At 40.9% G+C, this 25224-nt stretch overlaps 1 protein-coding gene across 2 annotated transcripts; it reads left to right on the forward strand.

Annotated features, from left to right (window-relative positions):
* The first annotated feature begins 4676 nt into the window (after positions 1–4676).
* On the forward strand, positions 4677–22979 carry LOC123757266 (uncharacterized). Of its 2 annotated transcripts, none has more exons than XM_045740801.2 (2): positions 4677–4815; positions 16446–22979. In XM_045740801.2, exon 2 carries the CDS (start codon positions 16453–16455, stop codon positions 19123–19125), a length of 2673 nt encoding a protein of 890 aa, XP_045596757.1. In that variant the 5' UTR covers positions 4677–4815; positions 16446–16452; the 3' UTR covers positions 19126–22979. The 2 variants fall into 2 exon arrangements, with proteins under 2 accessions (XP_045596757.1, XP_045596756.1); XM_045740800.2 differs by lacking the exon at positions 4677–4815 and adding an exon at positions 4940–5382.
* Positions 22980–25224: the final 2245 nt, after the last annotated feature.

The following is a 25224-nucleotide window of genomic DNA, read 5'->3' on the forward strand; positions in this document are numbered from 1 at the left end:
AACTGTCGTATTAGAAATGGAAGCGGCTCGCGAAAGTGACGTACTGTCCCGTTTTCTGTTTTAGTTCTACTGGTAGGTTAGGAGAGGACACTATAATATGACCGTTTTCTTGACATTGGGACACGGGGGAGACATCTCCCGTCACGCTGGGTGCAGTCGCACCTCCACAGATCTTCAGTATCAGCTAATGATACTGGTAATGGCTCAAAAGGGCCACCACTTACGGGCTATTCATTCCCGTGCCACCTTTTGGGTGGCTTAATCTTTATCAATCAATCAATCAATCGACATTGGGAAACCTTAAGAGGACGGGTTAACGTGTGAGGGTTAGGTGCCTGGGCCCGCCTCCCCGGGATAGTCAGGGGTCGCCAAGCATCTGCCTAACGTTTTGTTTATGTGCCTCAATGCACAATAATTTTTCCGCCGACAGACGATGACTAGCCACAAGGGTTTACGTTTTTCCCGCCACGGGAACGCCGGGGCACGTCCGGTACCTGACGTGTCGTCGTGGCTCCTAAGTCAACAACAGCGTCACTTCCAACGTCATGACGTCTACACATATCCCACCAATAAACGTATAACTCACAACCCTTATGTTCACCATGCTGACACATTATGTGCCCTTGAACACATATACAATGTAGCAACTGATTGCACCATCACACAGACTGTATACACTGGCTTATGTCCTCGAGTCATAACCGAGGAACCCGGGTTCAATCCTCGGCCGCGACTGAAATGGCTGGGCACGTTTTCTTTCACCTGATGTCTATGTTCACTTAGCAGTAAATATGCATACGGGGGCTAGGCAACTGCTGTGGTGTGCTCACCTAATTGTGCTTGCGGGGGTTGAACTCTGGCTCTTTGGTCCCGCCTCTCAACGGTCAAATAACTAATGTACAGGTTCCTGAGCCTATTGGGCTCTATCATATCTACACTTGAAGCTGTGTATGGAGTCAGCCTCCACCACACCACTTCCTAATGCATTCCATTTGTCTACTACTCTGACACTGAAAAAATTCTTCCTAACGTCTCTATGGCTCATTTGGGCACTCAATTTCCATCTGTGTCCCCTAGTGCGTGTGCCCCTTGTGTTAAAAAGTCTGTCTTTATCTACCCTATCAATTCCTCTGAGAATCTTGTATGTGGTGATCATGTTCCCTCTAACTCTTCCGTCTCCCAGTGACGTGAGGTTTAATTCCAGTTAACTGACCTGTCTCGGTTTTTAATGGACCTATCCTTTCCCTAACCTTTGTTCGATATAACTGAAAAAAACTTTAGGATTTGCCTTTGCTTGGCCTGCTATACGAACTTCATAGTTTCTTTTTGCTCTCCTTATCTCTTTTTTAACATTTCTAACCAGTTGTGTGAATTCTTGTTCTAAACAGACTTCTCCATTCTTAATCCTTTTGTACTACGCTCTCTTTCTACCAATAAGGTTTTTCAGATCCTTTGTTTTCCATTTCGGGTCATTTGTATTTGATCTATTCAGTTTGTAAGTTATACTACTTGCCTGTGCTTTGCTTAGAATATTGGTAAATAAGTTATATTTTGAATCCACATCGAAATCCTCCTTTACATCACACATCGCTGGGTTCACGTCTTGCGCCAGGACCGGCCCTCCCCTCTCCCCTATGCCCAAGACTTTCCAATCTATTTCCCCCCAAAAAATTCTTAGGATATTGAAATTACCTTTACGAAAATCTGGCACTTTAACAGAATTTTCTCCTGCAGATCTATTCCATTTTATGCTAAATCTGATTTCTTTGTGATCACTGTTCCCTAGTTCACTTCCGATTTCTATGTCATTAATTTGTGTTTCCCTGTTAGTTAACACTAAATCTAAAATATTATTTCCCCGCGTTGGTTCCTTAATGTGTTGCGTAAGAAAGCAATCGTCAATTAATTCTAGAAAATCTTCTGCTTCGTTATTCCCTGTTTTGTTCAACCAGTTTATTCCACTAAAATTATAATCACCCATGACACAAATACTTTTAGACCTAGATGCTTTAGATATTTAATCCCATAGATGCTTTGCTTCCATTCTGTCTAAATTTGGTGGCCTATATGTAACTCCTATTATAAGATTATTTGCTTTTTCGTTTAAATCTATCCAAATACCTGGTTGATACCTGGTTGATGGGGTTCTGGGAGTTCTTCTACTCCCCAAGCCCGGCCCGAGGCCAGACTTGACTTGTGAGAGTTTGGTCCACCAGGCTGTTGCTTGGAGCGGCCCGCAGGCCCACATACCCACCACAGCCCGGTTGGTCCGGCACTCCTTGAAGGAAACAATCTAGTTTCCTCTTGAAGATGTCCACGGTTGTTCCTGTAATATTTCTGATGCTCGCTGGGAGGACGTTGAACAACCGTGGACCTCTGATGTTTATAGTGTTCTCTGATTGTGCCTATGGCACCTCTGCTCTTCACTGGTTCTATTCTGCATTTTCTTCCATGTCGTTCACTCCAGTATGTTGTTATTTTACTGTGCAGATTTGGGACCTGTCCCTCCAGTATTTTCCATGTGTATATTATTTGGTATCTCTCTCTTCTCCTTTCTAGTGAGTACATTTGGAGATCTTTGAGACGATCCCAATAATTTAGGTGCTTTATCTCGTCTATGCGTGCCGTATATGTTCTCTGTATTCCCTCTATTTCAGCAATCTCTCCTGCTCTGAAGGGGGAAGTGAGTACTGAGCAGTACTCAAGACGGGACAACACAAGTGATTTGAAGAGTACAACCATTGTGATGGGATCTCTGGACTTGAAGGTTCTCGTAATCCATCCTATCATTTTTCTGGCTGATGCAATACTTGCTTGGTTATGCTCCCTAAACGTTAGGTCGAACGGACATCATTATTCCCAAATCCTTGACATGCTGTTTTCCTACTATGGGCAGATTCGATTGTGTTTTGTACCCTGTATTATGTTTAAGATCCTCATTTTTGCCGTATCTGAGTACCTGGAATTTATCACCGTTAAACATCATGTTATTTTCTGCTGCCCAATCGAAAACTTTGTTAATATCTGTTTGTAGTTTATCAATGTCTTCAGCAGAGGTAATTTTCATGCTGATTTTTGTATCATCTGCAAAGGATGACACGAAGCTGTGACTTGTGTTTTTGTCTATATCTGATATGAGAATAAGGAACAGCAGTGGTGGAAGGACTGTACCTTGAGGTACAGAGCTTTTAACTGCGCTCGGACTCGATTTTACTTGATTGACTGTTACTCTTTGTGTTCTGTTCTACAGGAAATGAGTATCCAGCGTCCTACTTTACCAGTTGTACCCATTGACCTCATTTTGTGTGCAATCACGCCATGGTCACATTTGTCGAAAGCCCTTGCAAAATCTGTGTATACGACATCTGCATTATGTTTTTTCTCTAATGTCTCAGTGATTTTGTCATAGTGGTCAAGTAGCTGTGAGAGGCATGATCTTCCTGCTCTAAATCCATGTTGGCCTGGATTGCGGAGGTCATTGGTTTCCATGAATCTAGTGACCTGACTCCTGATCACTCTTTCAAATACTTTTATTATGTGGGACGTTAGTGCAACTGGTCTATAATTCTTTGCCAATGCTTTGCTACCACCCTTGTGTAGAGGGGCAATGTCTGCTGCTTTAAGCGCATCTGGTATGTCCCCCGTGTCCAAGCTCTTCCTCCACACTATACTGAGTGCCTGTGCTACTGGCACTTTGCATTTCTTTATAAATATTGAATTCCATGAGTTTGGACCCGGGGCTGAGTGCATGACATGCAAATAGCTTCTGTATGTGACTCAATTTTGATTCCCTCTTTGAGACTACATTTCAAATTGTCCCTAACATATATGGCTACTCCCCCTCCTCGTCTAATATATCTATCTGTGTGAAATAGTTTAAATCCATTTATTTGATATTTAGATATATTATGTTTAATTATTCTTAGGTTAGGTGTTTAGTTCTGCTGGCAATTACTTGTATTTTCAGTATGTACGTCTAATGTGTGGCCACGTCTGTAGTAGAAAATAATAATAATAATAATAAACAAAAAGTATGTAGGTGGGTGAAGCATTTATATGGAGACATGCCAGACATGACGCAACCTCACCTCAGGCTGTGCAACCCTTAACACAGGCAGTGTGAAGCAAAGTTCGAGAAAGGTTCGAACATCATCAGTTGTGAGTCATGTGTTAAGTGTATTTTATTAATAAAAAGGAGGCTTGGCGGGTGTATTATGGAGCATTAAGTCATTGTTTTATTTATGGGGGCGGGTTGTGTAGTCATTTATGGGGGCGGGTTGTGTAGTCATTTATGGGGGCGGGTTGTGTAGTCATTTATGGGTTGTGTAGGGTTCGGAGAGACATAATATATATTGCACTCTTATTGGACTAATTTATTTCGTTCAAAATTTTTATTGCAATTATTAGAATAAAATATGTTACAGCAGTATTTTACATTTTTCTTTTGTTTTACTTGGATCAGTTCCAGATAGTGTACATTGTGATAGGGAGAATCATTATAATAATTTAATTATATTTAATTATAAACAGTTAAAGATATTACATATATCCTTTTATTGCCCAAATTATTCGTGAAAATTACATATAAATATTATATAAAACGTGTTATGGTCACGGTCAGGATATTTCCCAAACATTAACAAATGTTCGTTTTTATAGCCAATGAAAGTCTTGATCCTGGAGCGGTACGAGTTGTGATTGGTGGAGCGCGTCCCATGCTAGGCTTGGCGCCAAGTTTCGGAACATAAACATTGTCCCATGACGGAGAAAGTGGAGAGCTGCTGCTGAAGGCGTTATTTTGCCTCCGCCACTAAGGTAAATGAAGTCAGGGTTCTTAAGTAACACTGTTAAGGAGGCGGAGGTGACGGAGGCGGTGAAGGGGGGGAGCGTGGGGCGCCGGGGAGACACCGAGGGCGAGATGTGAACAGCGCTGGACGCCATTGTCAGGTGACAAGCTCGTGGACAGCACTTTGGGGCGCGGGGGAAGGAGTCTCGGGGCACAGGGAGGGGCACGAGGCGGGCAGAGAGCACGGAGCGGCACTAGCTGGTGGATGGTGCCTCAGTGGGTTGGTGAAGCTGGGGGTCGGCGGGGCGAAGACCAGAGTGGGCAAGGTTACGTGACTGCCCGAGGCGTCGCCACCTCTCAGCTGCTGCTGCTCTGATCTGCTGTACTTCACAGCTGCTGCTGTGGCCTGCTGTACTTCACAGCTGCTACAGTGACCTGCTGTACTTCACAGCTGCTATAGTGACCTGCTGTACTTCACAGCTGCTACAGTGACCTGCTGTACTTCACAGCTGCTACAGTGACCTGCTGTAATTCACAGCTGCTACAGTGACCTGCTGTACTTTTTCACTTCCTGCCGACATCTCCCTCAACATGAGGTAAAAGGTTCATAGCCTTCTGTAGTATTTATGGATTTAATTAACTTGTGTAAATATAACCAATAATAATTACAGCTTTTTATCGTAGGGGATTTTTTTTTAATATATAATAAGAATAAGGTGTGCTCTTTCCATAGATACCATGAAAATACTTTACACTACATTTAATTTTTTATGAAGTAAAATAAATATATATCGACAAAGAATTTTAGGCTTTGTAAATTACAGGCAAAAATTTAAGTTTTCTATTTTGATTATAATTGTATTAATGTATTTATCTATATATGTGCATAAGATACATACATGGATACGTGTCAACATCTTTCTGCAATGTTGTTTCAAAACAGCAGGAATGTCTTGGAAAGGCCTTCAACACACAGACTCGAGAATAGGAAACATGTTGTGTTTGAGTGTGATGAAATATGAGTTAATTTGAAAGTTTTGAAAGTAATGCTTAAGGCATTCATCTCTGCTGAATACATATTAACTACAGCTTTTAGTGATATTACAAACAAAATAGGAAAGATTTTGAAATATTCTAATCAAAACAATAATAGTAAATACTTGGAAAAGAGGAAAGTAATAAGCTACCCTAAAGTGAATTGTCAGTAATGAAGCAAGATCAAATATAAAAATCCTGCTCTATAGCTTGTGGAAAAAGGAAGGTATTTCAGTGAGAAAATTCATATACAATACAGTAACTTTGTCATGCTCGTGTACTATTGGGTTATCTAGAAGTTATCTTGAGATGATTTCAGGGCTTAGCTGTCCCCGCGGCCCGGTCTTTGACCAGTCCTCCGATTAGTTACATACCCCCAGGAAGCAGCCCGTAGCAGCTGTCTAACTCCTAGGTATCTATTTACTGCTCGGTACAGGGGCATCAGGGTGAAAGAAACTTTTTGCCCATTTATCTCCGCCTCCATCGGGTATCGAATCCGGAACCTCAGGACTACATATCCGAAGCGCTGTCCACCCAGCTGTCAGGTGCTCTGACCTGGGTGGTTAAAATAATTTAAGAGCAGTCATGGAATCAGACGAGTCGAGGTCGTAGGCGAGAGGCAGTCTGCTGTCAGGTCTGCAGCACTTGTGTATAAAGGTAAATTTCTGGAGTTCATCAATAGAGAAAAATTATCTTGAGAAATTTACACTGATGAGACTGGAATAAACTGAAGAATAACTATCCTGAGATACTGTACTCTGGTTCACAGAAAAAGTGATCAGTGTGTTTTGGGTTCAGTCATTGAACCTTCTCCAACTAGTTCAAGTGAACCTAGCACTTCAATATCTACACTTTAAAACTTTATAACCTAAAAGTATAACCTATCATCAGAGGAGAACCAGAATATTAATTTAGGATAAATAAAGCATTTTACATTTATTTCTTGTATCTACTTGTTTGTTACAACTTGGCCATTGTATCCAAGGAGGGGTCGAGGGTGACCACTTGCTGGTGGTGTCAGGGGGACACGTGTTGTGGTAAAGGTGCTTGATGGTGTCGGGATGCTGGTGTCAAAACTGCCTCGTGTCCGAGGTGTTGCTTTGCTACTGTGACAAGTGTGTTGTCAGCAGTGTGTTGTAGAGTCATAGCAGTACTGGTGGTGGTGTTACAGTAGTAGTGTTGTGATGTTGGTTAATAGCAGAACTGGTGGCATTGTGTTGTAGCAGTACTTGTGGTTTTGGGGTGTCGTGTTGTAGAAGTGCTGGTGGTCTTGTGTCGAGTTGTAGTTGTAGTGGCATCGTTATGGTGGTGTTTTGTTGTCAGGTTTTAGCAGTACTGGTGGCGTCATTATGGTGTCAGGTTGTAGCAGTACTGGTGGCGTCATTATGGTGTCGGGTTGTAGCAGTACTGGTGGCGTCATTATGGTGTCGGGTTGTAGCAGTACTGGTGGCGTCATTATGGTGTCAGGTTGTAGCAGTACTGGTGGCGTCATTATGGTGTCGGGTTGTAGCAGTACTGGTGGCGTCATTATGGTGTCGGGTTGTAGCAGTACAGGTGGCGTCATTATGGTGTCGGGTTGTAGCAGTACTGGTGGCGTCATTATGGTGTCGGGTTGTAGCAGTACTGGTGGCGTCATTATGGTGTCGGGTTGTAGCAGTACTGGTGGCGTCATTATGGTGTCGGGTTGTAGCAGTACTGGTGGCGTCATTATGGTGTCAGGTTGTAGCAGTACTGGTGGTGTCATTATGGTGTCAGGTTGTAGCAGTACTGGTGGCTTCATTATGGTGTCAGGTTGTAGCAGTACTGGTGGCGTCATTATGGTGTCAGGTTGTAGCAGTACTGGTGGCATCATTATGGTGTCAGGTTGTAGCAGTACTGGTGGCGTCATTATGGTGTCAGGTTGTAGCAGTACTGGTGGCGTCATTATGGTGTCAGGTTGTAGCAGTACTGGTGGCGTCATTATGGTGTCAGGTTGTAGCAGTACTGGTGGCGTCATTATGGTGTCAGGTTGTAGCAGTACTGGTGGCGTCATTATGGTGTCGGATAACAACACATTGTTGTTTCACTAAAAACATTAAACAAAACACCACAAAATACAGGTAATACAGCAACAAAATATATGTGGGTACTCACCAAGTGTTAACATGTTTCTCTACATATAATAATTAATAATTATGATCTTGTAATAATGTACAGTAATTACCTACGTGATTACCATATTACCATATGTGTGAGTATGGTGGTGTTAACTGAGGGTTGAGGGGAGGTTGGGTTTTTGTATGGTTAGGTTAGGTTTAGTTTGCTTTGGTTTAGTTAGCTTTGGTTTAGTTAGCTTTGGTTTAGTTAGCTTGGGTTTAGTTAGCTTGGGTTTAGTAAGCTTGGGTTTAGTTAGCTTGGGTTTAGTTAGCTTTGGTTTAGTTAGCTTTGGTTTAGTTAGCTTTGGTTTAGTAAGCTTTGGTTTAGTAAGCTTTGGTTTAGTAAGCTTTGGTTTAGTAAGCTTTGGTTTAGTAAGCTTTGGTTTAGTTAGCTTTGGTTTAGTTAGCTTTGGTTTAGTTGGCTTTGGTTTAGTAAGCTTTGGTTTAGTAAGCTTTGGTTTAGTAAGCTTTGGTTTAGTAAGCTTTGGTTTAGTTAGCTTTGGTTTAGTTAGCTTTGGTTTAGTTAGCTTTGGTTTAGTAAGCTTTGGTTTAGTAAGCTTTGGTTTAGTTAGCTTTGGTTTAGTTAGCTTTGGTTTAGTAAGCTTTGGTTTAGTAAGCTTTGGTTTAGTTAGCTTTGGTTTAGTTAGCTTTGGTTTAGTTAGCTTTGGTTTAGTTAGCTTTGGTGTAGTTAGCTTTGGTTTAGTTAGCTTTGGTTTAGTTAGCTTTGGTTTAGTTAGCTTTGGTTTAGTAAGCTTTGGTTTAGTAAGCTTTGGTTTAGTTAGCTTTGGTTTAGTTAGCTTTGGTTTAGTTAGCTTTGGTTAAGTAAGCTTTGGTTTAGTTAGCTTTGGTTTAGTTAGCTTTGGTTTAGTTAGCTTTGGTTTAGTTAGCTTTGGTTTAGTAAGCTTTGGTTTAGTAAGCTTTGGTTTAGTTAGCTTTGGTTTAGTAAGCCTTGGTTTAGTAAGCTTTGGTTTAGTTAGCTTTGGTTTAGTTAGCTTTGGTTTAGTTAACTTTGGTTTAGTTAGCTTTGGTTTAGTTAGCTTTGGTGTAGTTAGCTTTGGTGTAGTTAGCTTTGGTGTAGTTAGCTTTGGTTTAGTTAGCCTTGGTTTAGTAAGCCTTGGTTTAGTTAGCTTTGGTTTAGTTAGCTTTGGTTTAGTTAGCTTTGGTTTAGTAAGCTTTGGTTTAGTAAGCTTTGGTTTAGTAAGCTTTGGTTAAGTAAGCTTTGGTTAAGTAAGCTTTGGTTTAGTTAGCTTTGGTTTAGTTAGCTTTGGTTTAGTTAGCTTTGGTTTAGTTAGCCTTGGTTTAGTTAGCCTTGGTTTAGTTAGCTTTGGTTTAGTTAGCTTTGGTTTAGTTAGCTTTGGTTTAGTTAGCTTTGGTTTAGTAAGCTTTGGTTTAGTAAGCTTTGGTTTAGTTAGCTTTGGTTTAGTAAGCCTTGGTTTAGTAAGCTTTGGTTTAGTTAGCTTTGGTTTAGTTAGCTTTGGTTTAGTTAACTTTGGTTTAGTTAGCTTTGGTTTAGTTAGCTTTGGTGTAGTTAGCTTTGGTGTAGTTAGCTTTGGTGTAGTTAGCTTTGGTTTAGTTAGCCTTGGTTTAGTAAGCCTTGGTTTAGTTAGCTTTGGTTTAGTTAGCTTTGGTTTAGTTAGCTTTGGTTTAGTAAGCTTTGGTTTAGTAAGCTTTGGTTTAGTAAGCTTTGGTTAAGTAAGCTTTGGTTAAGTAAGCTTTGGTTTAGTTAGCTTTGGTTTAGTTAGCTTTGGTTTAGTTAGCTTTGGTTTAGTTAGCCTTGGTTTAGTTAGCCTTGGTTTAGTTAGCTTTGGTTTAGTTAGCTTTGGTTTAGTAAGCTTTGGTTTAGTTAGCTTTGGTTTAGTTAGCTTTGGTTTAGTTAGCTTTGGTTTAGTAAGCTTTGGTTTAGTAAGCTTTGGTTTAGTTAGCTTTGGTTTAGTAAGCTTTGGTTTAGTTAGCTTTGGTTTAGTAAGCTTTGGTTTAGTTAGCTTTGGTTTAGTAAGCTTTGGTTTAGTTAGCTTTGGTTTAGTAAGCCTTGGTTTATTTGGCCTTGGTTTAGTTGGCTTTGGTTTAGTAAGCTTTGGTTTAGTTAGCTTTGGTTTAGTAAGCTTTGGTTTAGTAAGCTTTGGTTTAGTTAGCTTTGGTTTAGTTAGCTTTGGTTTAGTTAGCTTTGGTTTAGTTAGCTTTGGTTTAGTAAGCTTTGGTTTAGTTAGCTTTGGTTAAGTAAGCTTTGGTTTAGTAAGCTTTGGTTTAGTAAGCTTTGATTTAGTTGGGTTAAGTCAGGTTTGCTTTGGTTAGCTTTGGTTTGGTTAGGTTTTGTTAGCTTTGGTTTGGTTTGGTTAGCTTTGGATAGCTTTGATTAGGTTACTTTGGTTAGATTCAGTTGGATTTAGTTAGGTTAAGTTAGGTTATGTTTGGTTTGGTTAGGTTAACATGTGCCAGTACAAACTTGTTTCATTGGCATTATAAGTTTCCTCAGAAAAGAGAGAATTAATCTCAAATTTATACATATTCCCCTGCACCTCTATCCAGCACACAGGAGACATTCCAGATTCATCTTCATTTATAAGCTGAATGCTCTGATAATAGATCATAACAATATGTTTTCTCTTCACTGCTTTTTGAAGCCCTAAACAACATATTTCCTGCATTTATAGATGCACTAGTAGCACGATGCCAAAAAATATACATAGATATAAAACGGTGAGAGAGAGGAAGAGTTTTGTCCACTGCAGGTAAACAAAAACAAACAGCGGCGCCACCAGCAACTCGGTGGCCGGCCACGGAACTACACAGGCTTCTCCTGGGCCGGATCCCAAACAAATAGCTGGAATAAACGAATGATTGAGATCCGATAGCAAGGTCGGGGAGTGTAGTAGCGTTCCTTCTTGATCATGGCTGGTGGGATCTTGGCTCTGAAGCACTTGAGCTCTTGTGTGGCAGCAAGGTCTGCATGGGTGAAGGTGGAGGCCAGTTTCATGGTTGCGTGTTCTCCAATGGTGCGAGGAAAGATTTCGAGATTACTTGGTATCATAGGAGAGTTCTCCTTTTCGATGGTATCCACAATGTCTTGGAGGTTAGTGTCGGTGATCCATCTGCTGAGTCCCCTGATGAAGACAGTTCTCTCAGCACGGTACTTTAGAGGGAAGGTGAGGTTGATATGCGTTTGTGCAAGTACGATTTGTTTAGGAATTACTGTATCTCGAAGTGGTCGAGGTTATCCTCTTTTTGCGTAGAAGAGAACAACATCCTCTCCTTCCTGGTGAAAGTCGGCGGGTATGACCTGGGGTGCAGTGCCAATTTTATAGATGCCGGAGCTCTAGTGGGCCTAACAAAAGCCTGTCATTTTCTATCCGGTTTCTGTATATGTCACACGATTAAGTATTTCGTGTTTTACTTGCTAATTAGCATAAAATATAATTATCAAAGAAATAAAGAAAAACATCAATCATGTATTTATCAATTTAAGAAGTTAAAACACATAGTGTTCACAAATACATCCAGTGAGAAGTTTCACAATAATTTCCACAGAGGGTCAGGTGTGAGACGTTTTCAGGGGTCTGAAGCAACTCTTGTCCCTAGTGTCATCTGCCAATCTGTGGTATCGTAGCCATGATATGGCATATGGCTCAGGATTCCAGTGAACTAGAGGAGGTCCATGTAGTTTAACAAACATAAATGCTGATACATGATTTATGAGAATTCTTGAGCATGTTGTTATCAGGTTCATGTGACTGAATCCCCTCTCATACTCAGCAGTACTAATAGAAATAGCTTGTAAACAGCTCAGTAATGGCTGTAAATATTGGGGGATGCGGCATCCATGATCCTCTACATAGTCTCTAAAGGCATTTAGCGCAAAGTCTAAAAAAAAAAGCTTAAACTTTTTACAAAGATAATATTTCAGCTTCTCCATAATTAGGTGGTACTGTATTTCATCAGGCCAGTAGTCTTTTTCAAGGACACACACATCATCAAGCAGTAATTTATACATACTTTGAGGTTCAGAAGTTTGAGAGTTTTCATGGATGTTGTCGTGAATATACGGTGCTGCAAATTGTTCACAAGACTAGTAAGAAACTGTTGATAATTAATGGAGACAATTTTCTTGTTGCTTGTTATGGTAATGCCTCCAAATTTCTCCTTTTCAGTTGCCTTTTGAGCTTCTAAATTTCTAGTGCCAGGTTTCTCTAAGTCCATGCAATGACCTTGTGCTCCGTTGAATCAGTTTGTCTGCCTACACAATCGAAGTAGTGCGTTTTGTAGACACTGACAGTAAACCAAGTTCTTGCAACTTGTCATACATTAGAGCTAAATCCAATAGAAACTATTCTGAAGTTAGCTTTTTAACAGACCTTCATAGGGTTTTCTATCACTTCCAAATCTTGTTTCATCTTTCACTGCTTTTTCAAAGTGAAAACAGAGCTTCCGAATTTTATCTGCTTGATATGCTGGCAAATTTGATTTTTCATATTAATGATTATGTGATTATCTCTGTGGCATTAGTGCGGGAATGCAGTCCCATTCCAATGTCAATACTGTACCATTTTGCTTTTGTAGTTCCAGTAAGCCAAAGTGATCAGAGAATGGTCTGTCATTCTGAGCTTAATAATATGCAGAACGCAAAATTGAACAAGTTGTCTTTAGATGCGAAGCATTCATGGCATCACACAATTTTCCAAGAGCATCTTCACTAGCTACATTTTCAACACGTAAAGCAGCAGTGTGAGCTTTTGACAATTTTTTTCTGAGAGACTTCAAGCGTGTATTTTGATTTGCTCCATAATAGGATACTTGGTATATCTGCCACTCATTTGATAGTCTTAAACCCTTAAAAGTGAAAAGTGTTACATTGCTTATGTTTGCACATACTTTACACCGAAGTTTATCATTACTGAAGTCTAACCATGGATTGGTTTCCTTTTTTTTTTTTTAACTTCCACATTTCTTTAGTCCAAACACTTGAACAGGGATACAAGTTAGACTTCAAAGCGCCATTACTTTCTGAATTGCCCATGGATCCAGTTTGAAAATTTGAACGAGAAGCAGTCGAAACACAACTTTTGCCACTTTAACTGTTATCATTATCAGTCTCTTGTACGTTATTCTTCTTACACTCCTCATTTTGTTTATGAAAGAAGGCAGTCAACATTGTTTGCTTAGAAGCCATGATAGTTGTTTGTGAGAAAAAATACTTCTGTATTAGAAAGAACTCCATGGAACACAAACCACCACTTTACTAATGCCATTGAAACACAGAAGCAGAGAAACACACTCAGTATTTCACACGATGCTAGAACCACCCCAAAAAGCACTAAATTATGTAAGGTTGTGTGTAGCAGTTTTGTCATTTTACCTGCCTAGTATTTAATACTAAAATATACTATTGTATGAATAAAGGCTACCTGTCTAATGAACTACTGTTAAAGCCATGAATATTATCGCTGAATATTTGTATTCAAAATGGTCGGTTGACAACTTTACCTCATATCGTTTGTCTCGCATAAATGAACAGGGAGTGTTCACGTGCGTCGGGTATTATGTTTCCAGATTTGTGCCAGCACAATTTAGCCTGTTTACTTTTTAAATATATAAAAATTTAAATATTATTGAATCTTTAAAAAAAAAAAAAAGAAATACCATAACATTATTTACTTATTAGTAATGTAATGCTAATATTTTCCTGCTACGATTAACCATCACCTACAAGCCATCATATCCCTTTCCCCCATTCCATCATTCGTTTGCAGAGATGCAAATGGATGATGGCCCTTGCCAGCGCTCCGGCGAACTCCGGCAGCACTGCACCATTGGGTGTTACGTTGGTGGCGGAGGAGAGGGCTTGCAGCAGTTCACTCTTGGAGAATACATGGTTGTGCAGGAAGTTGGCCTTCACTTTCTGAAGCATGGTACCAGGTGGCTGGTGCTTATGCCACCCCATTGATGGGTCACAGTGGTTTACAATGGCTTGTGGAGTGGCTCAAGCTTGCTGGTGCTCTACCCAACAATGCTCATTACATAAGAAGGACCTACTTCTTTTCCTGTGTATTTACAGGATGAAAGTAGGGCTGACCACCTAGTGCAATGCGCCTTGCCCACTATCACGATTGGTCACTGGGCTGTGAGAGCGGACATGTCCGTTCCCGTCTGTGATCGCATGCACGCACCAAATTGGCATGCACCAAAAAGATTAAAAAGATTAAAATAAAAATGAGTGCTTAGCTGTGATCTACTAGAGTCCAAACTGTCTATGAGCCAAGCTCCTCTGAAGTGGACTGTAAAACAGATCTCTCTGTTTACTCTCTCAAGTTACCATTAGAAGGTTTTCCACAAATTAAAGATGATATAAATTGATAGGATTAATACAAATAAAACGGGCAGCTTAACCCTTCAACTGCTCGGCTTCCAAATATGACCCCCCCTCCCCCCAGTGCGCAGGAAATAAATTCTCTGGAAATTTTTTTATTTTTGAAAGTGTCAAAAACCCTTCCCCGAGTACGAGTATAGTAACAAAGTCGAAATTGTACTTTGGCTGCTATGGGGTCTGTAAGTTGGCGCGTAACATCATCATTCCCCATGCGCCTGTGGCGTAAGCTCCCAGGTCCAGTAGGGCACCAGGGGCAGGATGTGCGCTCTGGCACGAATATATTTTTGTTTATTTTTTGCGCACAGTTCCAAATACATTTTATTTGTTTTTACGTGCCAATCCTATGTATAATGGGGAGTAGTTGGCTGAGCAGACAGAACACTGTACTGTACTCGTGATCCTGTGGTCCCAAGTTTGGTCCCGGGTGCCGGCGAGAAACAATGGGTAGAGTTTTTTACCCTGATGCCCCAGTTACCTAGCAGTAAATAGGTAGCTGGGAGCTAGTCACCTGTCGCGGCCTGCTTCCTGGGGGTGGAGGCCTGGTCGAGGACTGGGCTGCAGGGACACTAAGCCCCGAAATCATCTCAAGATAATGAACACGTACACTATATTATGGCAGTAGAACATCCGTACTGTCTGTAGACACTACGTTACGTGCATCACCAAAGTGTTCACTTATCCTGCACATATTTCCAATGTATCATGCTAATATATTTATATTTGAGTCCATATATACACTATATACACACCATAAACACACTCGGTACTCCGCGTGTGTGTGATATGCAGCGAAAAAGCCAACGGGGCAGAGTGACACCTTGCACTCCATGCACCAGGCGCTTTTGTTCTCTGCGGGTAGTGTTTCTGCATACTATACATGCACGTTTACCCTTTTCCCATGATGCTGTGCCTAGCATATACTCGAGCATGTGTACTCCAAAGTTCTCGTTACTCCTCAGTCTGTCTGAAGCTGTGAGTGGCATTGTTGCTTGCACACTGCAACGGAGCCCTCCTTGCCATACTTTACAAGCAGTTGTGACACAACACCTGCACTGAATGTACGTACTGACGGTTTCCTGCCAGATTTTACCAGGTACATATTGAAGCAGTTGAACACAGCAACATGAATTAGGTGGAAGAAGAACTTTTTCATCCGCTTCACAGACTTGCGCACACACATCACTGCACCAAGCATCATGTCACATTTATCGATGAGGCGCATTATAGTTATAGTCTATGACAGTCCAGTTTATACATGAGGAAGCGCATCTGAAAGTGGACTTTGCCACTGTCCAACATGGCACCGATGTGAATCCTAGTCAGCATATTTACCTCGCGTCTGTCCTTCCACTGCACTGCCAGCATATTGTCACACTTGCACAGCTGTCAATCACCCACAGCTATATCAATACCAAACACTGGCATTTCCTTCCTGTGGGCCTTCACAGTGCCACATACGCCGGTGTTGTGGGCAAGGAGGTATCTGGTCAACAAGGGGCTGGTGTAATAGTTGTCGGTGAACAGGATATGCCCCTTGTTCAGCAACGGTTCCATCAGGGTTTTTACGACACTGCCGGAGAATCCGTGTTCATCTTGAGCTGGTATGTCGACGTCTGTACCAGAATACAATATCATGTCCAAGAAGATATTGAATCAATTTTAATATTTTTAAGCACTTTAAAAGTTAATTTGATAAAGTTAAGTTTTAGCAAATGCAAGGGCTTCATGATCTTGAGGACATTATGTAAATTTATATGCTGAACTTTGAAGTATATACAGCACTTTTCAGAATTTCTAACTCAAATAGAATTAAGTGATTTTAATTGGCCATTTTTTCATTCTGTGGCATATAAGCATTTTAAAATTCTATAATTTTGTATTACACTTTCATTACATATTATGATTAACATTATATGTATGGTAAGGGAATGTATTGTCTGGCTGTGCTGAGAGAGGAAGCAGAAGAAAGATAAAAGGGGTACACATTAGTGTTTATATATTACAGTATTTCATAACATTTTGTACTGTGTTGAGAGAGTTGACCAGATACACCTCCCTTGATTGCCCTAATGCTATAGAATTATAGTTATTATTTTTCATATTGATTAATGAGTGTTTATCATTTCAGCACCTGCATGCATTGTTTGCTGCCAACACGTGTGCTGTACAACGCGAGTCGTACAGCTTGTGGAGTTGGTAGCACAAACACATCGCAGGTCAGGGATGGTGTGTCCAAGTTGCTGCGGATCAGTCCAGACACACTGTCTCACACCAACTGTCTCAGGATTAGTTGGTACTCAACACGTACAATTGTTCCTGGAACATGTCTTCAGGTTAACCACAGTAGGCCCAGAACAAAGGAGACGTCATCGCAGAATGCTCTAAACAAAGAGGAGGCAGCTGTTGGAAAGTTTGAGAATGTGTTTTCCAATTTCTCTATAAGTGCTAAACCTAATGAGTTGTCTGAAATGAATTCCAAGCGGACCAGGGACTTGTTGTCGCCACTGCGACCTATACCACAAAAAAAGATTAAAAGTATCTCTCGGACCTCAAAGGTTATCACTGATTCTGCTGTCCTGGATTTTATCCCACTCCCGCCCAGTCCGCCACGTGAAAATGATGATTTGGGAGAATTCATTGTCATTGACACCAGACCTTCTGAGGTGGTTTTTCCCCAGACAACAAGTGGTAACAAGTGTAACAAAGAAAACAGCAGTAATGCTGAGGCAGTATCTAAGAAGGATCATGGTGGTAGTAGTAGTAGTAATGTAGTGAATTCAGTGGAAGGTGGAAGCAATGGTGAGTGTTCTGGGACAGGATCTAGACGTAGTGATGAAGTGATAGTGTCGTGTGATAGTGACATCATTTATGTTCCTGCAACCTCAGAGTCTGAAACGAGTAAATTGTGCGATAAGAAAAACAATAGAACTAAAGAAAGAACTAAATTTCACAGTAAAAGAAACAAAAGCAAATCTGTCAAACCCTCTGAAGACAATGACATAAATATTTTATTTGAAAGTCCTAGTAAGAATGATGTTGATGAAATCATGGTAGTGTGCACCATTTCAGCACCTGAAAAGGGGCAAGATCATATGCTATCACCAGGAAGAAAACTTGTGCCAGGCAATCAGAGAAGAAAGTGCCACTCAAGCACAAGACAAGGGCTCAAGGCAAAACCAATGGAAGAGGTTTCTGCTCCATCCAATTTAGATATAAAAGAAAAGAATGTATCTGACTACAAGAATATGGAATTAAGTCCTGATATTCAGAAGGTGAATGTGGTAGATCCTGATGTTGTGGAGATTGTTGAGGATCCTGCATCTTCGTCCAGCAGCAGATCTATTGAGGTGGAGGTCATTGATGTTTATATGTCTGATCAAGAAGATAAATGTAGTACTACCTCTTCTGATCATGAGACTAGAGATATGGATATCAGCAATTCGGAATTTATATCTCTTCAGAAATTACGAGTTAAGGATTTGGAAAACACAGAAATAGATATTAGTGATGAGGTGCTAAAATTACGAAGAGAATTGGAAGACTTAAGGAAGTGGGAGATGACAGGTCTTGGGCAGGAAATTTTGTCTGGGAAGAACATGAAGCCAACTGATGTTATGTTTACAATTTTGTCTTACAATGTGTTGGCTCAGGCTCTGCTGACTGACAATATGAGTCTTTACAAATGTTGTGAGGAGGAACATCTCTCATGGGACTACAGATGGGCACTGCTACAACATGAGATCAATGACCTGGACCCTGATGTGCTCATGTTACAGGAAGTGCAGGCCTCCCATTATCACAGTCATTATCTCCCTTGGTTCACATACCAGGGATATGATGGATTGTTTAAGAAACGAACAGGAATTAAGACTGATGGTTGTGCCATATTCTTCAAAAAAAATAAATTCTCTTTGTTAGAACACAGTAGTGTGGAGTATCTTCAGCCAGAAGCTAGAAATGTTTTAGACCGTGACAATATTGGACTTATAGCAAAACTTTTACCAGTATCGCAGCCAAACTCTGCACCTTTATGTATTGCAACAACACATCTCTTGTACAACCCTAACAGGCATGATGTAAAGCTGGCTCAGATAGTATTGTTGCTCTCTGAGATAGACAGACTAAGCTATGAAGGAGAGAAAGGGGGCATAACAAAGTACTGCCCTGTAATAGTAACTGGAGATTTTAATGCTGAACCCCATAGTTCATTAATACAGTTTTTAAAGGAGGGCCGACTGCAGTACGAAGGTTTGGCTCGTAAAACTCTGACCAGGCATGGAGCTATTGGGTCATTACTTGGGCCAGAACTCTTTCCCCAGTCTCTTGGGCTCACAGATCGCTGTCAGCATGCAGTGTTAGCACAAAGTCGTTACCTGGAAAATACACGTGGGCCCATTTTCTCCCTGTCAGACAAACGAAGACTAGAAGAATCGCTAATACATCTGTATCATTCAGATCGTGAGTGTTTACCCCATAATAACTCTAATACCCTATATCAAGGGCGCACACCATCTGGATGGTTTTCTCACGGATTCAACTTTCACTCTGTTTACCGCCACCGCTTGAATCGCTTGGGCAGGGCTCCTGAAGCTACCACTCATCAGAATGGCTGGACAACGGTGGACTATATGCTGTATTCTCGTAACTATTCTTCCTCTTTAAACAGACCAGTTGAGGGAAATCTGAAATTGCTGGCTCGTTATGGGTTGCTGTCAGGACCAGAAGCTGATAGATTTGCACCTCTACCTTCATCAGTGTGTCCGTCTGACCATTTTCCCCTTGCTGCTCAGTTTTTGCTGCGAAAATAACATTTCATGTTATATATATTTTTAGTAAGTGAAAATGAAAATAAAGATAGCTTGTCAAATATATTTTGTAATTTATTGTTTTTTGTGTGTAAAAAAAGATATATTTATTTTAATGTATGAAAGAATATAGGCGAGGATAATTCACAGTGGTTTCATATTTACAATTTGTTGAATGTACAAAGTCATTTGTAAATAGATGTTTAAGGAGATAGTAAACATGATGCCACTTACAATTTATGGAATGCATGGAGTCAACATTTATTGTTATAAACTAATTGATGTGAAATTTGTCTTAGTTAAATGATGAGCGCTTTGGTTGACATTTTCTTTATCACACATGTACTGAGCAGGGTCTAATTTATTTTTCAGTGAATAATAATGTTTTTATTTCACTTCTTATACAAGATTTTTTTTTTTTTTTTTGTCTCCAATGGCAGTTAAAATGTTTTTCTACAGAAAAATTGTTATATTTGTGAAATATTAAACTGCATTGCCTAAACGTTCACTGTTTACTGCACATGCAACACAAGCATTATTATTTTCATTGGAAATGTGAACTTTGGTATTCAATTTTTGGCTCATGTTGAGCATAGGCAAAATGCAAGAGTATTTAGTTAAAGTTTGTGTGTTCACTGGTATGTGTGTATATGATCTGTATATAATGTCAAGCTAGATTATTACCTGTCCATAACCTGAATTTTCAGGCTCTAATGTGCACTCTGGCAACTACTTCAGGATTTGTTATGTCCACTCATGTACTCTAGTGCTAGTCAGAACTGAAGCGACCACAACTGCACTCCAGGACTTGTAGTTCCTGCATATACCCTCCAGTTCTTGTAGCGCTCACACATATCATCCAGGACTTGTAGTGCTCGCACAAAGACTCAAAGACTTGCAGTGCTCGCACATATCATCCAGGACTTGTAGTGCTCGCTCGTATCATCCAGGACTTGTAGTGCTCGCTCGTATCATCCAGGACTTGTAATAAACCATACTTCTGATATTCAAACTTGTGTTTTGGCATTTAACTTGATGTACAGCCCAAAATGTGCAATGTTCACCAGAAATATTTATCTTGATTCTTTTGAAATTTAATGCAATAAATTTCCTAGAGGTTATTTTTTTGTGCAATATACAGTAATGCATATTCTTTTTTTCTGAAAGCATAACTTGGTTTTGTTTTGAATAATAATTATATTAATGTCATACTTTATTAAAATTAATGGCATTCTAGAGCCTTGGCCAGTGCACTACCTGGTCTAGAGCCTTGGCCAGTGCACTACCTGGTCTAGAGCCTTGGCCAGTGCACTACCTGGTCTAGAGCCTTGGCCAGTGCACTACCTGATCTAGAGCCTTGGCCAGTGCACTACCTGGTCTAGAGCCTTGGCCAGTGCACTACCAGGTCTAGAGCCCTGGCCAGTGCACTACCTGGTCTAGAGCCCTGGCCAGTGCACTACCTGGTCTAGAGCCTTGGCCAGTGCACTACCTGGTCTAGAGCCTTGGCCAGTGCACTACCTGATCTAGAGCCTTGGCCAGTGCACTACCTGGTCTAGAGCCTTGGCCAGTGCACTACCTGGTCTAGAGCCTTGGCCAGTGCACTACCTGGTCTAGAGCCTTGGCCAGTGCACTACCTGGTCTAGAGCCTTGGCCAGTGCACTACCTGGTCTAGAGCCTTGGCCAGTGCACTACCTGGTCTAGAGCCTTGGCCAGTGCACTACCTGGTCTAGAGCCTTGGCCAGTGCACTACCTGGTCTAGAGCCTTGGCCAGTGCACTACCTGGTCTAGAGCCTTGGCCAGTGCACTACCTGGTCTAGAGCCTTGGCCAGTGCACTACCTGGTCTAGAGCCTTGGCCAGTGCACTACCTGGTCTAGAGCCTTGGCCAGTGCACTACCAGGTCTAGAGCCCTGGCCAATGCACTACCTGGTCTAGAGCCTTGGCCAGTGCACTACCAGGTCCAACTACGGTATTTTCTATTTTGTTGCTGAACCCGTCACAGCAGTGTGTTAAGTACACAAACACATTAGTTAATGCCCATGTATCTTGCTACTCAAAGTAGGGATTAACAGCTGACTGAACTCCATGTATTTACGTGTCCTTAGTTCGCCCACGTGTTTATCCTTCCATTGCTGTTGAGGTAAATAGGTTGTAAACTAGCCCCATGCTATGACGGGTCAAGCTGCCAATGTCGCCAATGGCACTCAGGCTAGTAGATATGTTGGCAGCGACATGCTAATTGTCACACCTTTCGTTTACATGATGGTTAAATTCCAGAGAATTTCTTTTAAGACAAAGCAGCTGTGCACTTCCACATTAATTGTTCCAAAAGGTGTTTGCAGATAGTTTTTTGAACTTGGCAAGAGTAAATAAGACTAGATGACATTTGTACCATTTTGACTATTGGGTAATTTTCCCAAAACTGTATATGCATCCTTGTAGAATGTTTTCTGCAGTAATAAGTAAATTGATGCATAGTTGTGTAGATGACTACTTGCCACAATGCAACAACTGCTCATCCATCTTAACCCTTCCACACCACTACTACTAAGGGCATAGTTCATGTACATTGATGAAATTGACCTTCCACACAAAAGGATTATATTTAACACTAAAGACTACACGTCACATTGTAAAGAAGCTCATATTCCTTTGTAGTTGTAATAGATTTACTTTATATAAATCATCCTTTGTATTTATTTGATGCCAGGCAATCAAGTTCTTCTATAATCCATTTACTTTAAATGTCCTGTATTATCTCTGATGTAGATTATTTTTGTGTATCCTTTTCCATCTCAGATTTTACCCATTTCTTTGAATAATTTTCTGTTGCTCTAGGTTTCCCCCATTTCCTTTTACCAAAGTGTATAAACCATTGGGATACATTTAAGGCAAATTTATTAACTGGGCTAATGGGCATGGTTCAGTCAAGTAACCAGAGCTTGTATTTGTTTTGCCATGTCACATACAATAATCTGAAATGAAATACTGTACACAAATTTCACAAGTAATACAGTTTCAAGTTGAGCTGACATTTCTCTGTGGTACCTTAAATTAGACTCCATTGTGTTCTAGGTTTTATTAATGTTAGATGAAGCTGTCAAATAAACTGTTTTAACACTGGCCAGGAATGTAAAAGCAATAAAATCACATGGTGAGTAATTTACATCCAGCCTATGACATGCAGGTTGGGTAAGTAACTTTCCTGGCCTAAGACATGCAGGTTGGGTAAGTAACTTTCCTGGCCTAAGACATGCAGGTTGGGTAACCTCATTATTTTCTTGCTTTTGCATTGGTGGGGTGATGGTGTAAGTACCAGAAGGGTGTATCCAAAGCTGTACTGTGGTAAGATGAACTTTATCCTTTCGAATTATTGTGATTTTAATTTTAAATATAGATGTGAAGTTGCTGTGGATGTGAGAAGCAGATAAAGGCATTGCCAACTGTGTAAGGTTCATCTTCACTGCTAAAGTATTGATTCTACCAACATTCTTGGGTTACCTGTATCGTAAAACATTAATTTGTTGTATGGCAAAAGTTCATATTTGCAATGGCATTTAATTTTGTTCAAAATTGAGCAAGAAATCGAAATATTAGCATGGACTTGATGAATCCTGTCTTTGCCCACATCTGCCAGTAGCAAGTGTAGAATTTTAGTACAAAACTGTTGTGATTTTGGATGTTGAAAAGTGTTTTGACAATTTTGTGTACCCTTAGTGCTTTTCCAGATCACTTAATGTATAACAGAATGTTATTTTGATACAATTTTATCCATTTCTTATTCACCAGTCAAAATCCCATTTTTATAGTATCAGTGATGAGAATGTTAAAATATGGAATTAAAATTATGGGCCCTGTCTTCTAAACTTTCTTTTAGCACTTGCATAAACAATACAGTACAGCCTAAGTGTTGGAAGTTGGCTAATAAAACTTTTGCATCATATTTCTCCTGGTACACATCTGCAAAGTGTCTCCTTGTATTCTCCAACCTTGCCCCCATGGAGAGTTCCATTTTGTAAATCCCTGATACATTACGTGAAGTTATACCACTGTAGTCATGAGACATCTTTTCCTTTATCATTTTCACTGCCTTTCGAGCACTACTTCTCTCTTTACAGATGGATCGGATTTTGTTGATGGGTTTGGCTACTCTAATTTTTTATAAAAAAAATTTGTTCCCCTTCCCCTAGAATTGAGCATTTTCATGGCGTAGCTTTTATGCAATTTTGGATGCTCTGCATCACTTAATTCTCATGTGCTGAAGTTCATTATTGTGTTTGATTTGCAGTTCTCTCGTGGTCCTGGAGTATTTAACCCTTCCAATTCTGTGATGATTGAAATCCAGCACTGGCCATTCCTCATCTTTAGTAGATATAAGAGAGTTAATTTTGCTGGGTCCTTAACCATATTGAAGGTTAATTTTAGTGCCTGTACCATCTCCCAGAAATTATTCATTTAATTCATTTTATTGAGAACAGGCAGCCTTTGTATGTATATATGTTAGGTTTATATTGAGGTCCTCCCCAAGGTCGAATTACTAACCTTCCTCGGGATGCAACTTCACAACAGTTTACTCCCTGGCACCTATTTACTGCTACGTGAACATAGGCATTAGATGATAGGAATCATGCCCAAGATATGGGGGCTTATTTATGGATGTAATTATATTCATGTTCTATGCCAATTTCTGATCATTATTCAACTTCAGACTCGTGGGGTGAGCGATCAGGCCCCCGAGTTGGACTGTGATGGAAGGACCAGCTCTGTAGCCCCCGCTACATTGGGCCCAGACAAAGTTGCTGCTCTGACTCTTTTCTGACTAACCTCTCTTTTCCCCTCCCACCTCTGTGGCGGGGTTGAGCCCATTGGCCCCCAGTGGTGACCACCTCATCACCTGGAGTGGCTCCATCTCTCGTGACAACTGTGCCTTTAAACCCTCTTATTACTAGGGTGCTTGGCACTGTCACCTCACTCGAATGCACATGATTCCTTCCCAATCTACTATATTCCAGGATTTGTTTGGTCCAGCTAAGTGACTGTATTTTCATTCTGCACGTCCTGATGATTTATTCATCCATAAACACCTAGTTGATTCGGTAGATACCCTTTCCACTTTTAACCCAACCTGTACTGAAACGTGTCATTGCCGCCCCTTCTCAGGCAGTGGGTGTCTGCTTGTCTCCATTGTCCTACATTGGTGAGACCTCAGTTCGGATCTCCAAAAATATTTCTTTTGGGTTAAATGCCACCATTGGCATAGTATTCTCCCACACCATGTTGTGACTGGTGATTGGGAACTCAAAGACTGCCACTATATTAAATATATCCTTGAGGCCCAAAGCCATTCTATTTTCCAGATTGATACATTCACTCAACCTTCTCGGGGTCGTCATCGTCGATAGCCTCTCTGTGTAATAAAAATAACTTGATAGTAGGTCACTTTCGTCTTCCGTAATTCTTGCTGATTCTTGCTCTGTTCAGGAGTACATGCCCTCTTCTCGCCTCTGCAATAGGTGTTGGAGATTTGGACATAGTTCCTTCAAGTACTCAAGGGAGGGGTGTCTATGCCCCTTGTGTGGAGTCTCTGGCCATTCTAAGACGATGTGCCCATATTCCCAAGTTCAGTTCATTTCGGGTGATACCCACCCTGCCTTCTCCCACACATGTGTGCACTACAAATTTGAGGAAGCCTTCCTCACTTTGAAACATCGCGATCTTTTATCTTTCCCTGAAGCAAGACTCCAGATTCACCACCTTCCCTCTTTCTCCGGCATGTTTTATGCTCGTGCATTGCGTTCCACTTCTCTTCCACTTTCTCAGTTCTGCAACCCTTTCCAGGCCTTGGACCCCGACACCACTACCTCGCTATATTCTGAAACTGAGTCTTCCTCGTGGTTCCCCGCGGGGTGTTTCTTTCCTTACAAGTCTTCCCTGTCTCCTGTGCTGTCCTTCCCCTCGCACCCTAATCCTTCTCAGTAGTCCAGGACCACCGTGATCGCTACTATCTTCGCTATCTTGCACGGTCCTTGCAACATCCTTCCTCTTGCCTCTGTCGTGCTTTAACTTTTACCCCTCCTGTAGTTCCTGTTACTCTTCACCACCTG

The sequence above is a fragment of the Procambarus clarkii genome, chromosome 33 (genome assembly GCF_040958095.1).
Source record: "Procambarus clarkii isolate CNS0578487 chromosome 33, FALCON_Pclarkii_2.0, whole genome shotgun sequence".
NCBI classification, from domain to species: Eukaryota; Metazoa; Arthropoda; class Malacostraca; order Decapoda; family Cambaridae; genus Procambarus; species Procambarus clarkii.